This window comes from Saccopteryx bilineata, chromosome 2, assembly GCF_036850765.1.
Source record: "Saccopteryx bilineata isolate mSacBil1 chromosome 2, mSacBil1_pri_phased_curated, whole genome shotgun sequence".
NCBI classification, from domain to species: Eukaryota; Metazoa; Chordata; class Mammalia; order Chiroptera; family Emballonuridae; genus Saccopteryx; species Saccopteryx bilineata.
In genome coordinates, this window is record NC_089491.1 from 3,188,501 (window position 1) to 3,203,444 (window position 14,944).

Sequence of the window (14,944 nt, forward strand, 5' to 3'; positions counted from 1 at the left end):
CTGTGTGTCCTCTCTACACTTGGGGACAGACTGCTGACTTTCTACCCTCACTAGCCCCAGTCTGTTGTTTGGCCTATACTTAACATCTGACTGTACCAACCACTCCATCCTCTTAGACATGCTGGATTGGAAATAGGTCTGCAAGCCCAATGGGAGTAAAAGGAAAAATATTATTGGAGGAGGGTGACTGAGAAGAAAAGGCTGAGGTGGTTGAGCGGCCAATACTAATAAGGGGAGAAGAACATAAGAAGACGGGCTGAAATGTAAGTGCCACTGCAGCCATTCTGGTAGATCTGCAACATATAAACCACATTCAATCTCTTTCCAGTCATTTCTAGCCATGCTTTTGCCCCTTATTCTGTTCTTGAAGATTTTCTTTTCATTCTCTATGTTCCTTGCTTAAACTCTGGGGAAAAGGAAGCCAGACCTAATTACACCAAACTCCTCTTTCCTCTTATCCCAAGAACCTGATTTCTACTGAGGCACGTTCTTGGACAACCGTCCCAGGGAAGCCTAACCAATGTCACACCACAGGACATCTCTATCCAGAAACAAAAACAGCCAGAAGCCTAACCACTGAAACGCTCACAGTTCTCTACAAGAGTAAACACTGTTTACAATAACTCGGAGACTTCTTGAGAGCTTAAAATGCCTTTTCATTTATTAAAGATCGATAGGACAATAGTTGGCTTTCATGTTTGGTGCCTTTCTTCAATTAAAAAAAAAAAGCTAATTTGTATAGGCTTTAGGTACAGACAGGAAATAGAATTAACCCCACGTGGTTCAAATTAGACTTTTGGGAAATGACCACTTACATAGGGTTGTAGTCAGGGCTGAGGAAACCCACAAGGGATATAAAGGCGCTAGACCAGCAACAGTGAGGATTTATTGCCGCATTCGGGCTGGAAGGGGCACAAAGAGGAACCAGTGTTACTGGACGGCTGGGAGAGAGAGCCTTAACAGAGGGAGCTGGGGGAAGCCAGAGTCTCTGAGGAAAGCAACGTCTACAAAAAAATCAAATGCTTGAACAGAATGGGAGCAGGGAAGAAAGACCCTGATCTTTCTCTCCTCCCGTCGGCTACTCTCCATTGGCACACCTAACCGGAAACAAGCCAGGTGGCCAGAGGAGAGGATAAGGCAAGCAGATCATACAATCCCTAAGAGTCTGCTGCCTAGGACACAGAACAGGGCAGAAAAAGGGCAGAGAATGGATTGGATGGGGCCTGGGGTACATGGAATTCAGAGAAGACGCAGCACAGGTACTAAACTTTCTCTTCTACCAAAGGATGGAATTACTCAGACCATTGTTTTCCATCCCTCTTGCTAAATGTCATTTTATTGGTCAAACCTCCCAGGAGTTGTGGGTTGGTGTTTCTTTTTCTTTTCTTTTTTTTTTTTTCCTTCCACAAATGCTTTCTGGAGGTCATGGCTGGTTATCCCTGTAACATTACCATTTTTATTTATTCAAAAATATTTATTGGTTCTCACTGTACACCAGACGCTATTGAAGAATGTTCCTTTTACCCCCCCCAGCCATCATTCCCATTCATGGGAATCATTTCACCTCCAATTTTTTCAATGAAATTCTAAATAATCCTTACCATTTAGACCAGTATCTATATAACCACATCTGCTTTACTTTTTGGTAAATCTCAATTTTCTTTAACTTGATAATCTTCCTGGACAACTGAGCCCCAAAGCCTCTCAGAAGCTGACAGAAAGTTTACAGGTTTCTTTTTCTGGACTAGAACTCAAGTTTGGTGACCCTCTATATCTATTTTTTTTTTTTTTTGCAAAGGCTATGCTTTTGTTTCTGTGATTTTCCAAAATAAAACTTGTTCTTATTGAATGGAAATAATACTTCAACAGGAAAACAGTCCTTTTCAAGAGTGACTTTCAGATATTTCTACTGTAGCTCACAATAAAAAATATATTTGCTATCTCATCCCAGTTTTATGCAACAATACTCACCATTACCTTGTTCAGTGCATCCTATTATCTTCTATTCCATTCCATTTCTTTTTTTTTTCTTTTCTTTTATTTTATTTTATTTTTGTTTTATTTTTCTGAAGTTGGAAATGGGGAGGCAGTCAGACAGACTCCCGCATGCGCCCGACCGGGATCCACCCGGCATACCCACTAGGGGGGGATTCTCTACCCATCTGGGGCGTCGCTCTGCCGCAATCAGAGCCATTCTAGTGCCTGAGGCAGAGGCCACGGAGCCATCCTCAGCGCCCGGGCCAACTTTGCTCCATTGGAGCCCTGGCTGCAGGAGGGGAAGAGAGAGAAAGAGAGGAAGGAGAGAGGGAGGGGTGGAGAAGCAGATGGGCGCTTCTCCTGTGTGCCCTGGCTGGGAATTGAACCTGGGACTCCTGCACGCCAGGCCGACGCTCTACCACTGAGCCAAGCAGGCAGGGCCCCGGGCTGTGATTTTTTTTTTTTTTTTTTACAGAGACAGAGTCAGAGAGAGAGATAGACAGGAACGGAGAGAGATGAGAAGCATCAATCATTAGTTTTTCGTTGCGACATCTCAGTTGTTCATTGACTGCTTTCTCATATGTGCCTTGACCTTGGGCCTTCAGCAGACGGGAGTAACCCCTTGATCAAGCCAGTGACCTTGGGTTCAAGCTGGTTAGCCTTTGCTCAAACCAGATGAGCCCGCATTTAAACTGGTGACCTCAGGGTCTCGAACCTGGGTCCTCCACATCCCAGTCCGATGCTCTATCCACTGCGCCACCACCTGGTCAGGCCTGGGCTGTGATTTTTATTCGGGTTCATGACCACCCTGGTGGGGAGCCGTTGAGGGCCTCAGAGGCACCCTTGGGGCCCAGTGTCGGGCTGTGGGCCTGGAGGCGGGCTTTCCGCCCCTGGCTCGTGGCTGGCGGCTCTGGAACCTTGGGTAGAGCTCCCGCGGGCCTGTCTCCTCCTGGGGAAGCGGGCCTGCCGTCCACCCACCCCTGTGCAACCCTCTCCTGGCATGTCATGCCCTCTGCCTCTCCCTGCCCAACATTCCCGCATGTGGGCTCCGTCCCCAAGGCCCCGGCCGGGAGACTGCATGGGGGCTCTGGCCCATCACTGACCCGTTTGGAAATGTATTGTGCAGGGAGTATGCTGTGGATTTCTGTTGGTGGCAGTGGGGGTGCAGGGAGGCCTCAGCCCAAAGGCTAGGGGGAGCTGTGCTGGGGGCGTGCAGGCCCGGGCTCTGGGAAGCCCCTCCACTGGCCTGCGTGGTCTCTGTGCTGGCCCACCCTGAGTTCTGCGCCCTTTCTTCTTCCCCGGTGGGCATAATCTGAGCAGTCCGTCCGGGCAGAGCCCCTGGCAGGCCAAGGGGATTTCCTGCCTGGCCCGGGCAGGTGTCCCGTGGGAAGAGACTTGGATGGCAGGTCAGGCAGCCGCAGGGCGGCCTCGGAGGCCGGGTCCCGCTCGTGGGGGAGGACGGCCCTGCCCCCGGCTTTTCCGCTCCAAGCTGCTGCTGTTCCGAGAAGTTGCAGAAAATCACAACTTGATTAGCCTCACGGACACGGGGAAAGGCCTTCCTCGGTCCCCTGCAGCCGCGCCAGGCCCTGTTGTCCTTGGGGCCCTGGATTGGCAGGGACACACCATTCCTCCCGGAGCCTAGGTCAGAGCATCTTCCTCCACCTTGCTAGGGCTGGGACTTGGGGGACACTCTGGTTTCCCCTCTGGGGGTCGCTGACCGTCTCCCTGCTCAGCAGCTGGTCACACCTTCCCGCCCCGCCCTGCCCGGCCCGGCCCTGCCCCCACATCTGCTGGACCTGTCTGCAGACGTAGGGTCACTGCCAGGGCTGTGGCAATGGCTTCACCGCGGGGTCCCCACCTTCCAACCCCCCACCCCGCGGAGGCAGAGAGAGCCTCCTCTGTGCTGACTGTGGTTTAAGGTCCTGGTGGTAGCACCCAGGCTGGCCCATCAGCCCCTGGGTCCCTCCTGGCTCTTCAGCTTCCTCCACGCACCTCCCTGCTCCTCTCCGGCCTCACAGAGACCACCCTTCCCCGGGGGTGCCCGGCATGGTCACCTCTACTGGGGCCGCCTCTCCTGCCACAAATCATGACCACGTCTAAAGCCGGTCTTCCCCTCCCCTCCCCTCCCCTACGGAGGCGCTGAGCCCTGCGGGAGGCACACACAGCCACCCTGTGTCTCCAGAAGCTTCACAGCCACGTACCTGGGAGGCAGGTGGTTTATCCCCGTTTCACAGATGAGTTAACGGAGGTTGCGGGCTCACACACCTGGGGCAAGCTCACGGGCTAGGACGTCTTGTGGCCAATTCTAGTCCCCCTTCTTTCTGATACAAGGCGAGAATTCTGAACTCCTAAGTTCGACTTGGCTGTCCAAGCCAGCTCCCTGCCACCTCCTTTGAGAAGCCCTCCTGATTTCCCCAGGCCAGGACTGCGTTCCACCTGGAGCCTTTCTCCTGCCTTCTGTGCTGTGTTGTGGCCGCCTCACGCTCTTCAGCCCTGTGTGGGTGGGTGTGGGTCCTCCCCTTCATCTCTGAGACAGGATGTAGCCCAGGCTGGGTGCGGGCACGGGTGGGGTGGTACGGCCTTGGCGCTGCCCCCCGACGCGATGGCCTGTCTCTGCACTGGGTGGGGTGGCGGGCTGAGAAAGAAACTCGATCCGCTGGCTTGTTTTGACAGTCGGGCCGTGTATGTAGCAGGAGGGCCGTTTTTTAATCAGCGCTCCAAGGCCTCCCTGCCAATTAGCAGGCGGCACCCAGGTGACTCTCTCAATAATTAAATGGGCCTGTCGGGTCCTCCAGGCTGCGCTCTTGATGTACCTTCCAAGTCCGCCTGCCGCAGGTTCCCGGGCACGCTGGTGCCCGGCGGAGGGGGCAGGGTGTGGGCTGGACTCCCATGGCCCCTGCCGCCCACGCTGACCTCTTCTCCCCGTGCCCCCGGGCGCAGCCGGTGAGATGCACTTGGACCCGAGTGTGTCCTGGAGCCGGGACCTCTCACAGCCCCGCTGCGTATAATTCCGGGGTCGGTTTCAGAACGGGAAACTGAGGCCCAGCCAGGGCAGGTGACGTGCCCAGGGCCCCTCGCGTAGCGTCAGCAGCGCCAAACGCGGTTGCCTGCGACGTGCAGGACTGGGGTGTCCAGCCCGCCTGACCTTCGCACTGGGATGTCCTCGTCCCAGGCAGACTGCAGACTGGGTGGGTGGTCCCCCTGCTACCACGCAGGTGCTGGGTGGCCCCCGAGGCCGACGCTGCTCTCGGGGGTCTGGTCTTGCCCTCCGGGACGGGGTGCGCCCACGTGGCCCTTCACGGACGCCATAGTTTTGAGCTGGTTCTCAGAGAAGCCCTGAGGACAAGGACCAGAGCCTGGTGTGTGTGTTGATCCCAGAGCTGGGTACAAGCCGGGCCTTGTCCCGGAAGCAGGGACAGATGCCAGCTCCGAGGGCCAGCTCCGGGCAGGTGCTGGGTGGACGGATACCTGACGAGTGAGGGAAGGAGAGGAAGGAGGGATTTGGAAGCAGGAATCATGGCTCCCTCGTTCTTTGCTCAGGGCTCTGGGCTCAGCCACCCCCTGGGTGGCCTGTTTTCAGGTCCTCCTCCTCCTCTGGCTGGTGACTCCTTGCCCCAGGCGCTGGGGCCGTGAAGGTCCTGCCCCAGTACGGCCACGCTGTCCCCAGCAGCTGGATGCTGACCTTGACCTGGTGGGGGAAGGTGCAGTTTGTGGGGGCTGGGGGCTCCTTGAGAAGCAGTGGCTGGAGCCCCTTACGACCCCGGTCCCGGGAGGACAGGGAGCTGGGGAAGCGTGGTGGCCGGATCAGACGCTGCCTGACCCCTGGGCTCTGGCGGGAGTTCTTGGCTCAAAGCAGATTTTCTGCTTCCTGCAGGGGCATCTCTTTAACTCCCTGGGCGGTGCGAGGAGGAAATGTGGCTTCCCAGAAGTTGGGCACAGGAAATGCGTCGCCAGGCAGGGTCTGACGGAGTAAGAGGAGCCCGGGCTGCCCTGGGGGTGGGGAGAGACCTGGATGACCACGCTCGGTCTTTAACCCACGACCACTTCTGCGCAGACAGCTCTGTCACGCCGTCTTCTCAGCCTGTCCTCTGAGGAGCAGGTCCACGCCGCCGTGAACGTCCAGCTGTCTGCTCGAGCCAGGGAGGGGACGTTAGGGGGCAGGAGCGGGGTCTGGAGGGTCGCCTGGTGCTGAGACGGAAGGGATGGAGCCGGGTCTTGTTGCAGTGACCACAGGCTCACCCCTGCTCCCGCCCCTCCTGGTGCTGAGACGGAAGGGGTGGAGCCGGGTCTCGTTGCAGTGACCACAGGCTCACCCCTGCTCCCACCCCTCCTGGGCTGTAAGTTATAGCTGGGGTGTAGCCCCAGAGACTGCCTCCAATACCCCACCCCCGTGCAAGTGTGTCTCTTCGGTGTTAGAATCGAGGTCAGTGTTGTAAAGTCACGACTCCATGGGGAGTTGAATACCTCTCTGTGTTATCTTATAAGCTCTTCTTTAAAAAATACATCTTATTTTAATTTTTATGGAATGTATTGAGGTGACATTGGTTAATAGAATTATATAGGTTTTAGGGGTACAGTTCCATGTACAGACATGGCGTTGTCACCAGCCAGAGGAGAGGACCTGAAAACAGGCCACCCAGGGGACGGCTGAGCCCAGAGCCCTGAGCAAAGAACGGAGGAGGCACGATTCCTGCTTCCAAACCCCTCCTTCCTCTCCTTCCCTCACTGGTCAGGTGTCCGTCCATCCAGCACCTGCCCGGAGCTGGCCCCCGGGGCTGCTGTATGTCCCTGCTTCCGGGACAAGGCACGGCTTGTACCCAGCTCTGGGATCAATGTACAGACATTGTATCGAGTGTTCATCACCCCAAGTCGAATCTCCTTCCATCACCTGTTATCCCTCTTTTCATAGGCTCTTCGTGAAGACGTTCCCTTGAATCTAATTTAGGGCTGCTGCTTCTTGTATCGAGGGAAGGAACAGCTTCATAATATCTGACATCCTTCCCTCTGTTTACCCATCTGCTCCCCACTAATCCACCCAACTGTCTTCTTGGCCACCCATTCATCCTGACAACTCTCTACACACTCATTCCCTTCATTCATCTGCCCATTGGCTCACAAATCCACCCACTTGTCCACCCATCTGTCTTCCCAGACACCCATCCGTTTGTCCGTCCATCCGTCCATCCATCCATCCATCCATCCATCCATCCATCCATCCATCCATCCATCCGTTTATCTGCGCATCCATCTGTCTGCCCGTTCATCCATCCATCCACTCATCCGTCCATCCATCCATCTATCCATCCATCCATCCATCCATCCATCCACTCATTCGTCCATCCATCCATCCATCCATCCATCCATCCATCCATCCATCCCTCCATCCATCCATCCATCCCTCCATCCACGCATCTATCTGTCCACCCATTCATCCATCCCTCCATCCATCCACACATCTATCTGTCCATCCATCCATCCATCCATCCATCCACCCATCCATCCATCCATCCATCCACCCATCCGTCCATCCATCCACCCATCCGTCCGCCTGCCCATCAGTTCGCCTGCCTATCCATCCATTTGTTCACCTTCTTGTCCATCCATCCAGCCAGCCAGCATCCATTCATCTATCATCTGTCTATCCATTCATCCATCCATCTATCCATTCACCATCCATCCATCCACCCCTTCACCCACTCATCCATCCATCCACCATCCATTATCCATCCATCCATCCATCCACCCTCCCATCCATCCATCCATCCATCCACCCACCCACCCACCATTTGTCCATCTATCTATCTACCATTCTCCATCCATCGTCCATCTGTCCATCTATCCACTCACCCACCCACCCATCCACCTACCTGTCCATCCATCCATTCATCTTAGTGCTAGGTACTGGGCAGGTGCGAGTGGACCCCGGCTGGGTCCACATGCAGTGGGGCCTGAATTGAGTCTTGAAGGGTGAAGGAAAACTGGGTTGAAAGGGACGAGGCCGGGAGCTGACGGCAGAGGGGGCAGCATGCACAGAGGCAGCAGGTAGAGCAGCCTCCCCCACCCCGGGCCCTTCCGCCCCATCTCGGGGCCAGCTGCAGCAGCCAGAGGCAAGGCGCCAGGTCATCGTCGTCCCTAGTAGGTGGTCTCCCTCTCTCCTGCTCTGCCTCCACCCTGGCTCTGGCCTGTCTTTGGCTGCAGCGGGAATTAATTGGATCTGCAGCTCCTTTCTCACGGGGATTTGTGGCCTGGGATGGGGATGTCAAAGTGAAAGTAAGTTTTGTGGGCAGCAGGGTGATTCTTCTGACGTGAACACTCCCGGAGGGCTGGGAGAGGTGCAGGAAATGAGGAGGGGGGAACCAGGACACGGACCGAGAAGACACACAAGAGGGAAATGAAAAGAAATCCCACCTAAGATCAGTGATTATTATTTTTAAAAAAGAACAAAATGTTTTGCAATTACTTTTGTGTCCTAGTTTAGAGAGCATCAGCTTTCTGCCTGTCTGGGCAGAAACGAGATACTGAACTACTTTGGATAAGGGGGGCCCTTAGAAGTTAGTTGTTTTTTTTTTAAACTTCATGTTTATTTTTATTGATTTTAGAGAGAAAGGGAGAGAGAGGAGGGGGGGGGACATCAATCTACTCCTCTATGTGCCCTGACCAGGCATTGAACCAGCAATCTCTGCACTTCAGGACGATGCTCTAACCCACTGGTCCCCAACTTTTTTTGGGCCACGGACCGGTTTAATGTCAGAACACATTTTCACGGACCAGCCTTTAGGGCGGGATGGATAAATGTATCATGTGACCGAGACAAGCATCAAGAGTGAGTCTTAGACGGATGTAACAGAGGGAATCTGGTCATTTTTAAAAAATAAAACATCGTTCAGACTTAAATATAAATAAAACAGATATAATGTAAGTTATTTATTCTTTCTCTGCGGACCGGTACCAAATGGCCCACGGACCGGTACCAGTCTGTGGCCCGGGGGGTTGGGGACCACTGCTCTAACCAACTGAGCTCTCCAGCCAGGACCAGAGTTCGTTTTCTTGCTGGTAGGAAACAGCCTGGGTGAGGAGGATGAGGCTGATAAGGGGAGTGAAGAGCAGTAGCTTCCGTTTGGGGTCCTGCTGGGGGCAGAGCCGTCCAGAGTCCCCCCCCCCCCCCCCCCGTCACAACTCTTTACAACCAACAGGGCTTCCTTCCGTCTTTCATTGAAGGAAGGGAGCCGAGATGCAGAGAAGCTACGTCGCTTGTGCCGGTCACACAGCGAGTGTGTGTGATTCTAGGGTTCAGACCTCGTGGGCATTCATTGCTCCCCAGCCTCTCCTTCCCTGCCCTGCCGCGGCTCACCTGGCAGAGCAGGTGGGTCCCCCTAGCCCCCCGAAAGCCTTGCCTGCTCCACGGGGAGAGCACCTGTGTTCAGACACCTCACTGGGCTCCCAGGTGTTCGGAGCGCTGCGGTCGATGAGTGATGTCTGCCCCGGGCACAGCAGTGAGAGGTGGGTGCCCACGCCTGGATTTGCTGACGCAAAGCGGGGAGCTGGAAGCATCCGGCTCCTGAGACAGAACACAGACGCTCCCTCCTTGTTAGAAAGTCCTCAGTGGGGCTCGTGAGAGAAATGACTTCGCCCTGATGTGTAGTCCCAGCGTGGTGAGCTGGGTTCACCCCATCGACTGTGCTTTTTTCCTGATTATGGAAGTAACACCGTCCATCAAGGACAATTTGGAAATGGCAGAAATGGCCGCGAGTTGTTTGGAGAGGAGTCAGAGCTGAGTGAAGGTGGGGATGTCGGGGCAGGGTGGGGGGAAGCCAGTCCCAGCGGGTGGGGACGCTGTCTCATGCTGAAGGGGAGGAGACCCTCCACCTCTGGGGACCCACAGCCTTATGTCTCAGCCTGGCCTGAACATTCCAGCGCTTACTAAGGTCACTTGGGTGGGCCAGAGCCTTCGGCCCTCGGGGTCAGTTAAGGAACCTGAGCTGGGTTTCCAGCCCACGCCCCGTCAAGCACGTCGGATCTGGGTCCGCTTCTGCTCTGCCGTGTGAGGGGAGTGAGCTCCTCCTGGCTGTGAGTGGGGCTGGGTCAGCGAGAGGCCAGTGTGTCCTGGGGGCCTGTACTTCTCCCTGTGACCTGAAGTCACACAGCCCTGCCCCTTTTCTTCTTATCACCTGATGCCTGGTGGGGATGCCATTGTCATGGTGATGAGAGGTTGGACAGGAGGGCTGCAGGGAGGAGAGGGAGCCCACCCCAGAGAGGTCAAGTGGGGTGACGCTGCCCCCTTGGACGTGGGCTACTTGCATAAAGCCATGGGGAGGCGGCATCATTGGTCTGGCAGGTCAGACCCAGGGTCACAGCAGGTCTGTGGCAGCTGGGCAGGACCCAGGCTTCCACAGCTCCTGGTTCAGTGAGACCCCCTCCCTCAAGGCCCCCATCCCACAGAGCCTCTCACCTCCATCCCTGCAACCGCCCTGCTGAGCCAACGTCAGCCGGACCCGGGCGGGCGAGGAAGGAAACGGGGCCGGGTCTCCCTGCGAGATCCTCCGTAACGGGCCCCCCACCAGAACTGGTGCGTCTGGGCTGCAGAGCGGTGCTTGGTTTAGTTAAAGGGCACTTTCCTCTCCTGCAGACGCGGGCTGATTTGAAGGCGCCCCCTTCCCCTGGAGGCATTGGTCTGCTCTCCCACCCACCCTCCCTCCTGGAGGCCGGCGCTGGTGCCCCGTGCGCGGTTTAGCCCAAGCCGGGGCTGCACACCTCATCAGCCGGTCCCCGCGGGAGTGGCGGGCGTACAAGGGTCTCGCGGGGAGCACTGGGGAGGGCAGCGGGGGCCGATCTTGTGGAGGGGTGCTGGTGGTGGGCTGGGAGAGCCAGACGGGGGCGTGGGGCAAACCATGTGACCCCACCCCACCACTTCCCCGTGCCACCCGATAGCCTCTTGAACCAGAGTGGGCTCTCTCCTTGCCCACCTGTCCCTTCCTCCGGTCTGTGAACCGGGATCTCCTCGCACCCATCGCCAAGTGGCCTTGAGAGGTGACAGACCGAGGGGCTCACCCGCTCAGCGGGCGCTGGGTGCAGGCCGTGGGGGTGCTGTGCCTGCATCGCCTCCTTTGAGCCCGGCCATGCCCAGGGCCCTGCGTCCCCTCTGCCTCACCGATGTGCAGGTGCAGACGCAGAGGACAGAGGGAGGGCGGGGCCGGGGTTTGAACCCACTGCTTGTCCCTGGTCAGCCTCTTTTCCTCACCCCTACCCGCCAGCCCCCAGCACGTGGGTGGCGTGGGCGCGAGGGCTGGGGCCCACCCCTGTTTGCAGGATCCAGGCCCAGTTCCGTTTTGCTGAGCCCCCCGCACTCTGCCAGCGACCCTCCCCACCCCCGCCCCCATTTCCTGCCGTCCTTCCCGGGAGCTGCCAGGTGGACATCCGCCTCCTGAGGACCACCAGCCTGTGAATGCCCCCCGCCCCGTCACACCAGTGGGGAAGCTTTCTGACCCCTGGTCCCCCTTCTCCCAGGTGTGTGTTGGGATGACAGAGGGGACAGTGTCCCCCAAGCACGGAACCGTGAGGCTTTCATAGGAAACAATAGTAAAGGGCTTCCCATTGAGACGAGTGTGGACACATGACCCGCTCTCTGTCCCGAGAGGCACAGCAGCCCTGAGAGGCTCCGTCCGACCCGCTCTCTGTCCCGAGAGGCATAGCAGCCCTGAGAGGCTCTGTCCGACCCGCTCTCTGTCCCGAGAGGCACAGCAGCCCTGAGAGGTTCCGTCCGACCCGCTCTCTGTCCCGAGAGGCACAGCAGCCCTGAGAGGTTCCGTCCGACCCGCTCTCTGTCCCGAGAGGCACAGCAGCCCTGAGAGGCTCCGTCCGACCCGCTCTCTGTCCCGAGAGGCACAGCAGCCCTGAGAGGTTCCGTCCGACCCGCTCTCTGTCCCGAGAGGCACAGCAGACCTGAGAGGTTCCGTGCGACCCGCTCTCTGTCCCGAGAGGCACAGCAGACCTGAGAGGTTCCGTCCGACCCGCTCTCTGTCCCGAGAGACACAGCAGCCCTGAGAGGCTCCGTCCGATGGGGCCCGCTGCAGAGAACCCTTTCAGCTGGTTCTGAGCGCTCCGTGCTGCCCCGAGGCAGCGTCCAGCTGCCAGCGCTGCCCCCGCCCCAGGATCTCCGTCCCTCACCCGCTCTGCGAAGTGCTCACCACGTCTGACACCCAGCCTCCGGGCTCGGCAGGACGCTCACTGGTGTCCCCGTTGAGCAGTTCCACTGGCAGGTCGATCGATGCAGGCTCCAGGGCCAGTGAGGAGGCGACCTGGGGGAGGGGTGGTTAGAAACGGGCAGCGTGAGCCCTGGCCGGTTGGCTCAGTGGTTAGAGCGTTGGCTTGGCGTGTAGAAGTCCCGGGTTCGATTCCCGGCCAGGGCACACAGGAGAGGCGCCCATCTGCTTCTCCACACCTCCCCCTCCTTCCTCTCTGTCTCTCTCTTCCCCTCCCGCAGCCGAGACTCCATTGGAGCAAAGATGGCTCGGGCGCTGGGGATGGCTCCTTGGCCTCTGCCTCAGGCGCTAGAGTGGCTCTGGTTGCAACAGAGCGACGCCCCAGAGGGGCAGAGCATCGCCCCCTGGTGGGCGTGCCGGGTGGATCCCGGTCGGGCGCATGCGGGAGTCTGTCTGACTGCCTCCCCGCTTCCAACTTCAGAAAAGTACAAAAAACCCCCACAAAAGAACGGGCAGCGTGTGGCCGAGGGTGGGGAGTGCGGCAGGGGCCGGGGGCGTGGCGTCCGGGGGCAGCTTACAGGCGAGGGGCGACTGTGCCAGGAGGGAAGCTCACTGGCTGGGGGAGGAGGGGCCCCTGTTCTCGGAGTGGTGACCGTCCATTTGTCCACCTTCTCTGGTGTGGACGGTTAAGGAGACCCTCATGCTCCCTCTGGGGCTCGCGCCCACCTGGCTCCTGCTCCTGGGCCACCCTGTCCCGGAGGGGGGGCAGGTCCTCGAGCAAAAGCCCTGAATGCTTTTCAGGACCTGTTCTGACTCCAGGCTGGCCCCGGTGGGCGGGTGGTCAGGAGTGGTGGCCGAGCGCCCTTCGGCTCCCGGGTCCTGACGAGGGGAGTGCGGGTGGGGGGTGGGCACGTCCCCCTCGCCACACGCTGCCACCGTCTTCTCTTTCCAAAGAGCCCTGCCCGGGGAGGGGGCGGGGAGGGCAGCTCAGTTCCTGAGATGCTCTGCCCTTCCTGCCAGATTCCCCCTGGGTCCTCTCTCCAGGTGACAGAGCTGGCAGCTGTCCCCCGAGGTGCTGAACCATGAGGGTGCCCAGGAGAGCCCACACCTGCACCCCTATTTCTAGAATTCCCCTGGAGCGTGGAGGCTGGCTTGTCACACGGGATGAAAGCGTCTCCTGCCATCCCTGTCCCCGTTCCCTCGTCCGCCCACAGGGACGCTGGGGCCCAGAGAGAGGGAGTGACAGCCCAGTGTCCGGGGCTGGGCAGGGCGTGGGCCTCCCCACCCTGGGCACGTCTGCCCGCCCGGTGCTGTGACATGGGAACGTCATGTGGACCCCTAACACGAGAAGCCGACAGGAGCCTATTGGCTCCCGCTCGGCGGACGCTGATTTCAGGGGGCCCGTGATGGATGGCGGGCTGGGGACCGCGGGGACCTGCTCCTCTCACTGTCCCCTGAGGGGTGGCGGGGACCTGCTCCTCTCACTGTCCTCTGAGGGGTGGTGGGGACCTGCTCCTCTCACTGTCCTCTGAGGGGTGACGGGCCGGGGACCACGGGGACCTGCTCCTCTCACTGTCCTCTGAGGGGTGACGGGCCGGGGACCACGGGGACCTGCTCCTCTCACTGTCCTCTGAGGGGTGGCGGGGACCTGCTCCTCTCACTGTTCTCTGAGGGGTTGCAGGCTGGGGACTGCGGGGACCTGCTCCTCTCACTGTCCTCTGAGGGGTGACGGGCTGGGGACCGCGGGGACCCGCTCCTCTCACTGTCCTCTGAGGGGTGGCGGGCTGGGGACCGCGGGGACCCGCTCCTCTCACTGTCCTCTGAGGGGTGGCGGGCTGGGGACCGCGGGGACCCGCTCCTCTCACTGTCCTCTGAGGGGTGGCGGGCTGGGGACCGCGGGGACCTGCTCTCACTGTCCTCTGAGGGGTGGCGGGCTGGGGACTGCGGGGACCCGCTCCTCTCACTGTCCTCTGAGGGGTGGCGGGCTGGGGACCGCGGGGACCCGCTCCTCTCACTGTCCTCTGAGGGGTGGCGGGCTGGGGACCGCGGGGACCCGCTCCTCTCACTGTCCTCTGAGGGGTGGCGGGCTGGGGACCGCGGGGACCTGCTCCACTCACTCTCCTCTCTTCTCCCGCAGGCCTTTTCCCTCCGAGGAGACCGCAGAGAATGACGATGACGTCTACCGCAGCCTGGAGGAGCTGGCCGAGTAAGGGACCAGGCGGGAGGAGGATGGGGCAGAGGGCGGGAGGGAGAGAGAGAAATGGGGGGGGATACACAGCGGACCCCCCCAGAGTCTCAGGGACCTGCCCAGGCCACCTCATCCCGGCCGGCTGTGGTGCGGGTCCCCAGACCGGAGTGCGAGCTCGTGCACGCTCTCCAGCAGATGAGCCTCTCTGCACCTCGCACCTCCCTCCACGTTCTGGAAGGTTCCCCAGCATGTCTGGGGGTGACATGGGAGAGGTCTTGCTCCCCAGGGCAGGCGTCAGGGAGGCCCTTTCTTGCAAAGCTGCAGAGAAAGTTGGGTGGGGTGGGCTGGGCTGAGGAGGCTTCCCCCATGGGGCCTTGGATGCCGTGTGTGTGTGTGTGTGTGTGTGTGTGCGCACGTGCGTGTGTGTGTGTGTGTGTGTGTGTGTGAGCACATGCGTGCGCGCATGCTGAGGGAGGGGTGTGGGTGTTTGCACAGCGGGGACCCTGAGCACACGGGGGACCCTGAGCACAGCGGGGACCCTGAGCACACGGGGGACCCTGAGCACACGGGGGACCCTGAG

General features: G+C 59.0%; 1 protein-coding gene across 2 annotated transcripts in view; it reads left to right on the plus strand.

Annotated features, from left to right (window-relative positions):
* The window catches only part of VAV2 (vav guanine nucleotide exchange factor 2), a 192,584-nt gene that overhangs the window by 119,009 nt on the left and 58,631 nt on the right, over window positions 1–14,944 (plus strand). For both annotated transcript variants that reach the window (XM_066255787.1, XM_066255788.1), the window contains exon 4: window positions 14,314–14,382. In XM_066255787.1, coding sequence (XP_066111884.1) covers window positions 14,314–14,382 — 69 coding nt within the window. The remainder of the gene's footprint in view (window positions 1–14,313; window positions 14,383–14,944) is intronic.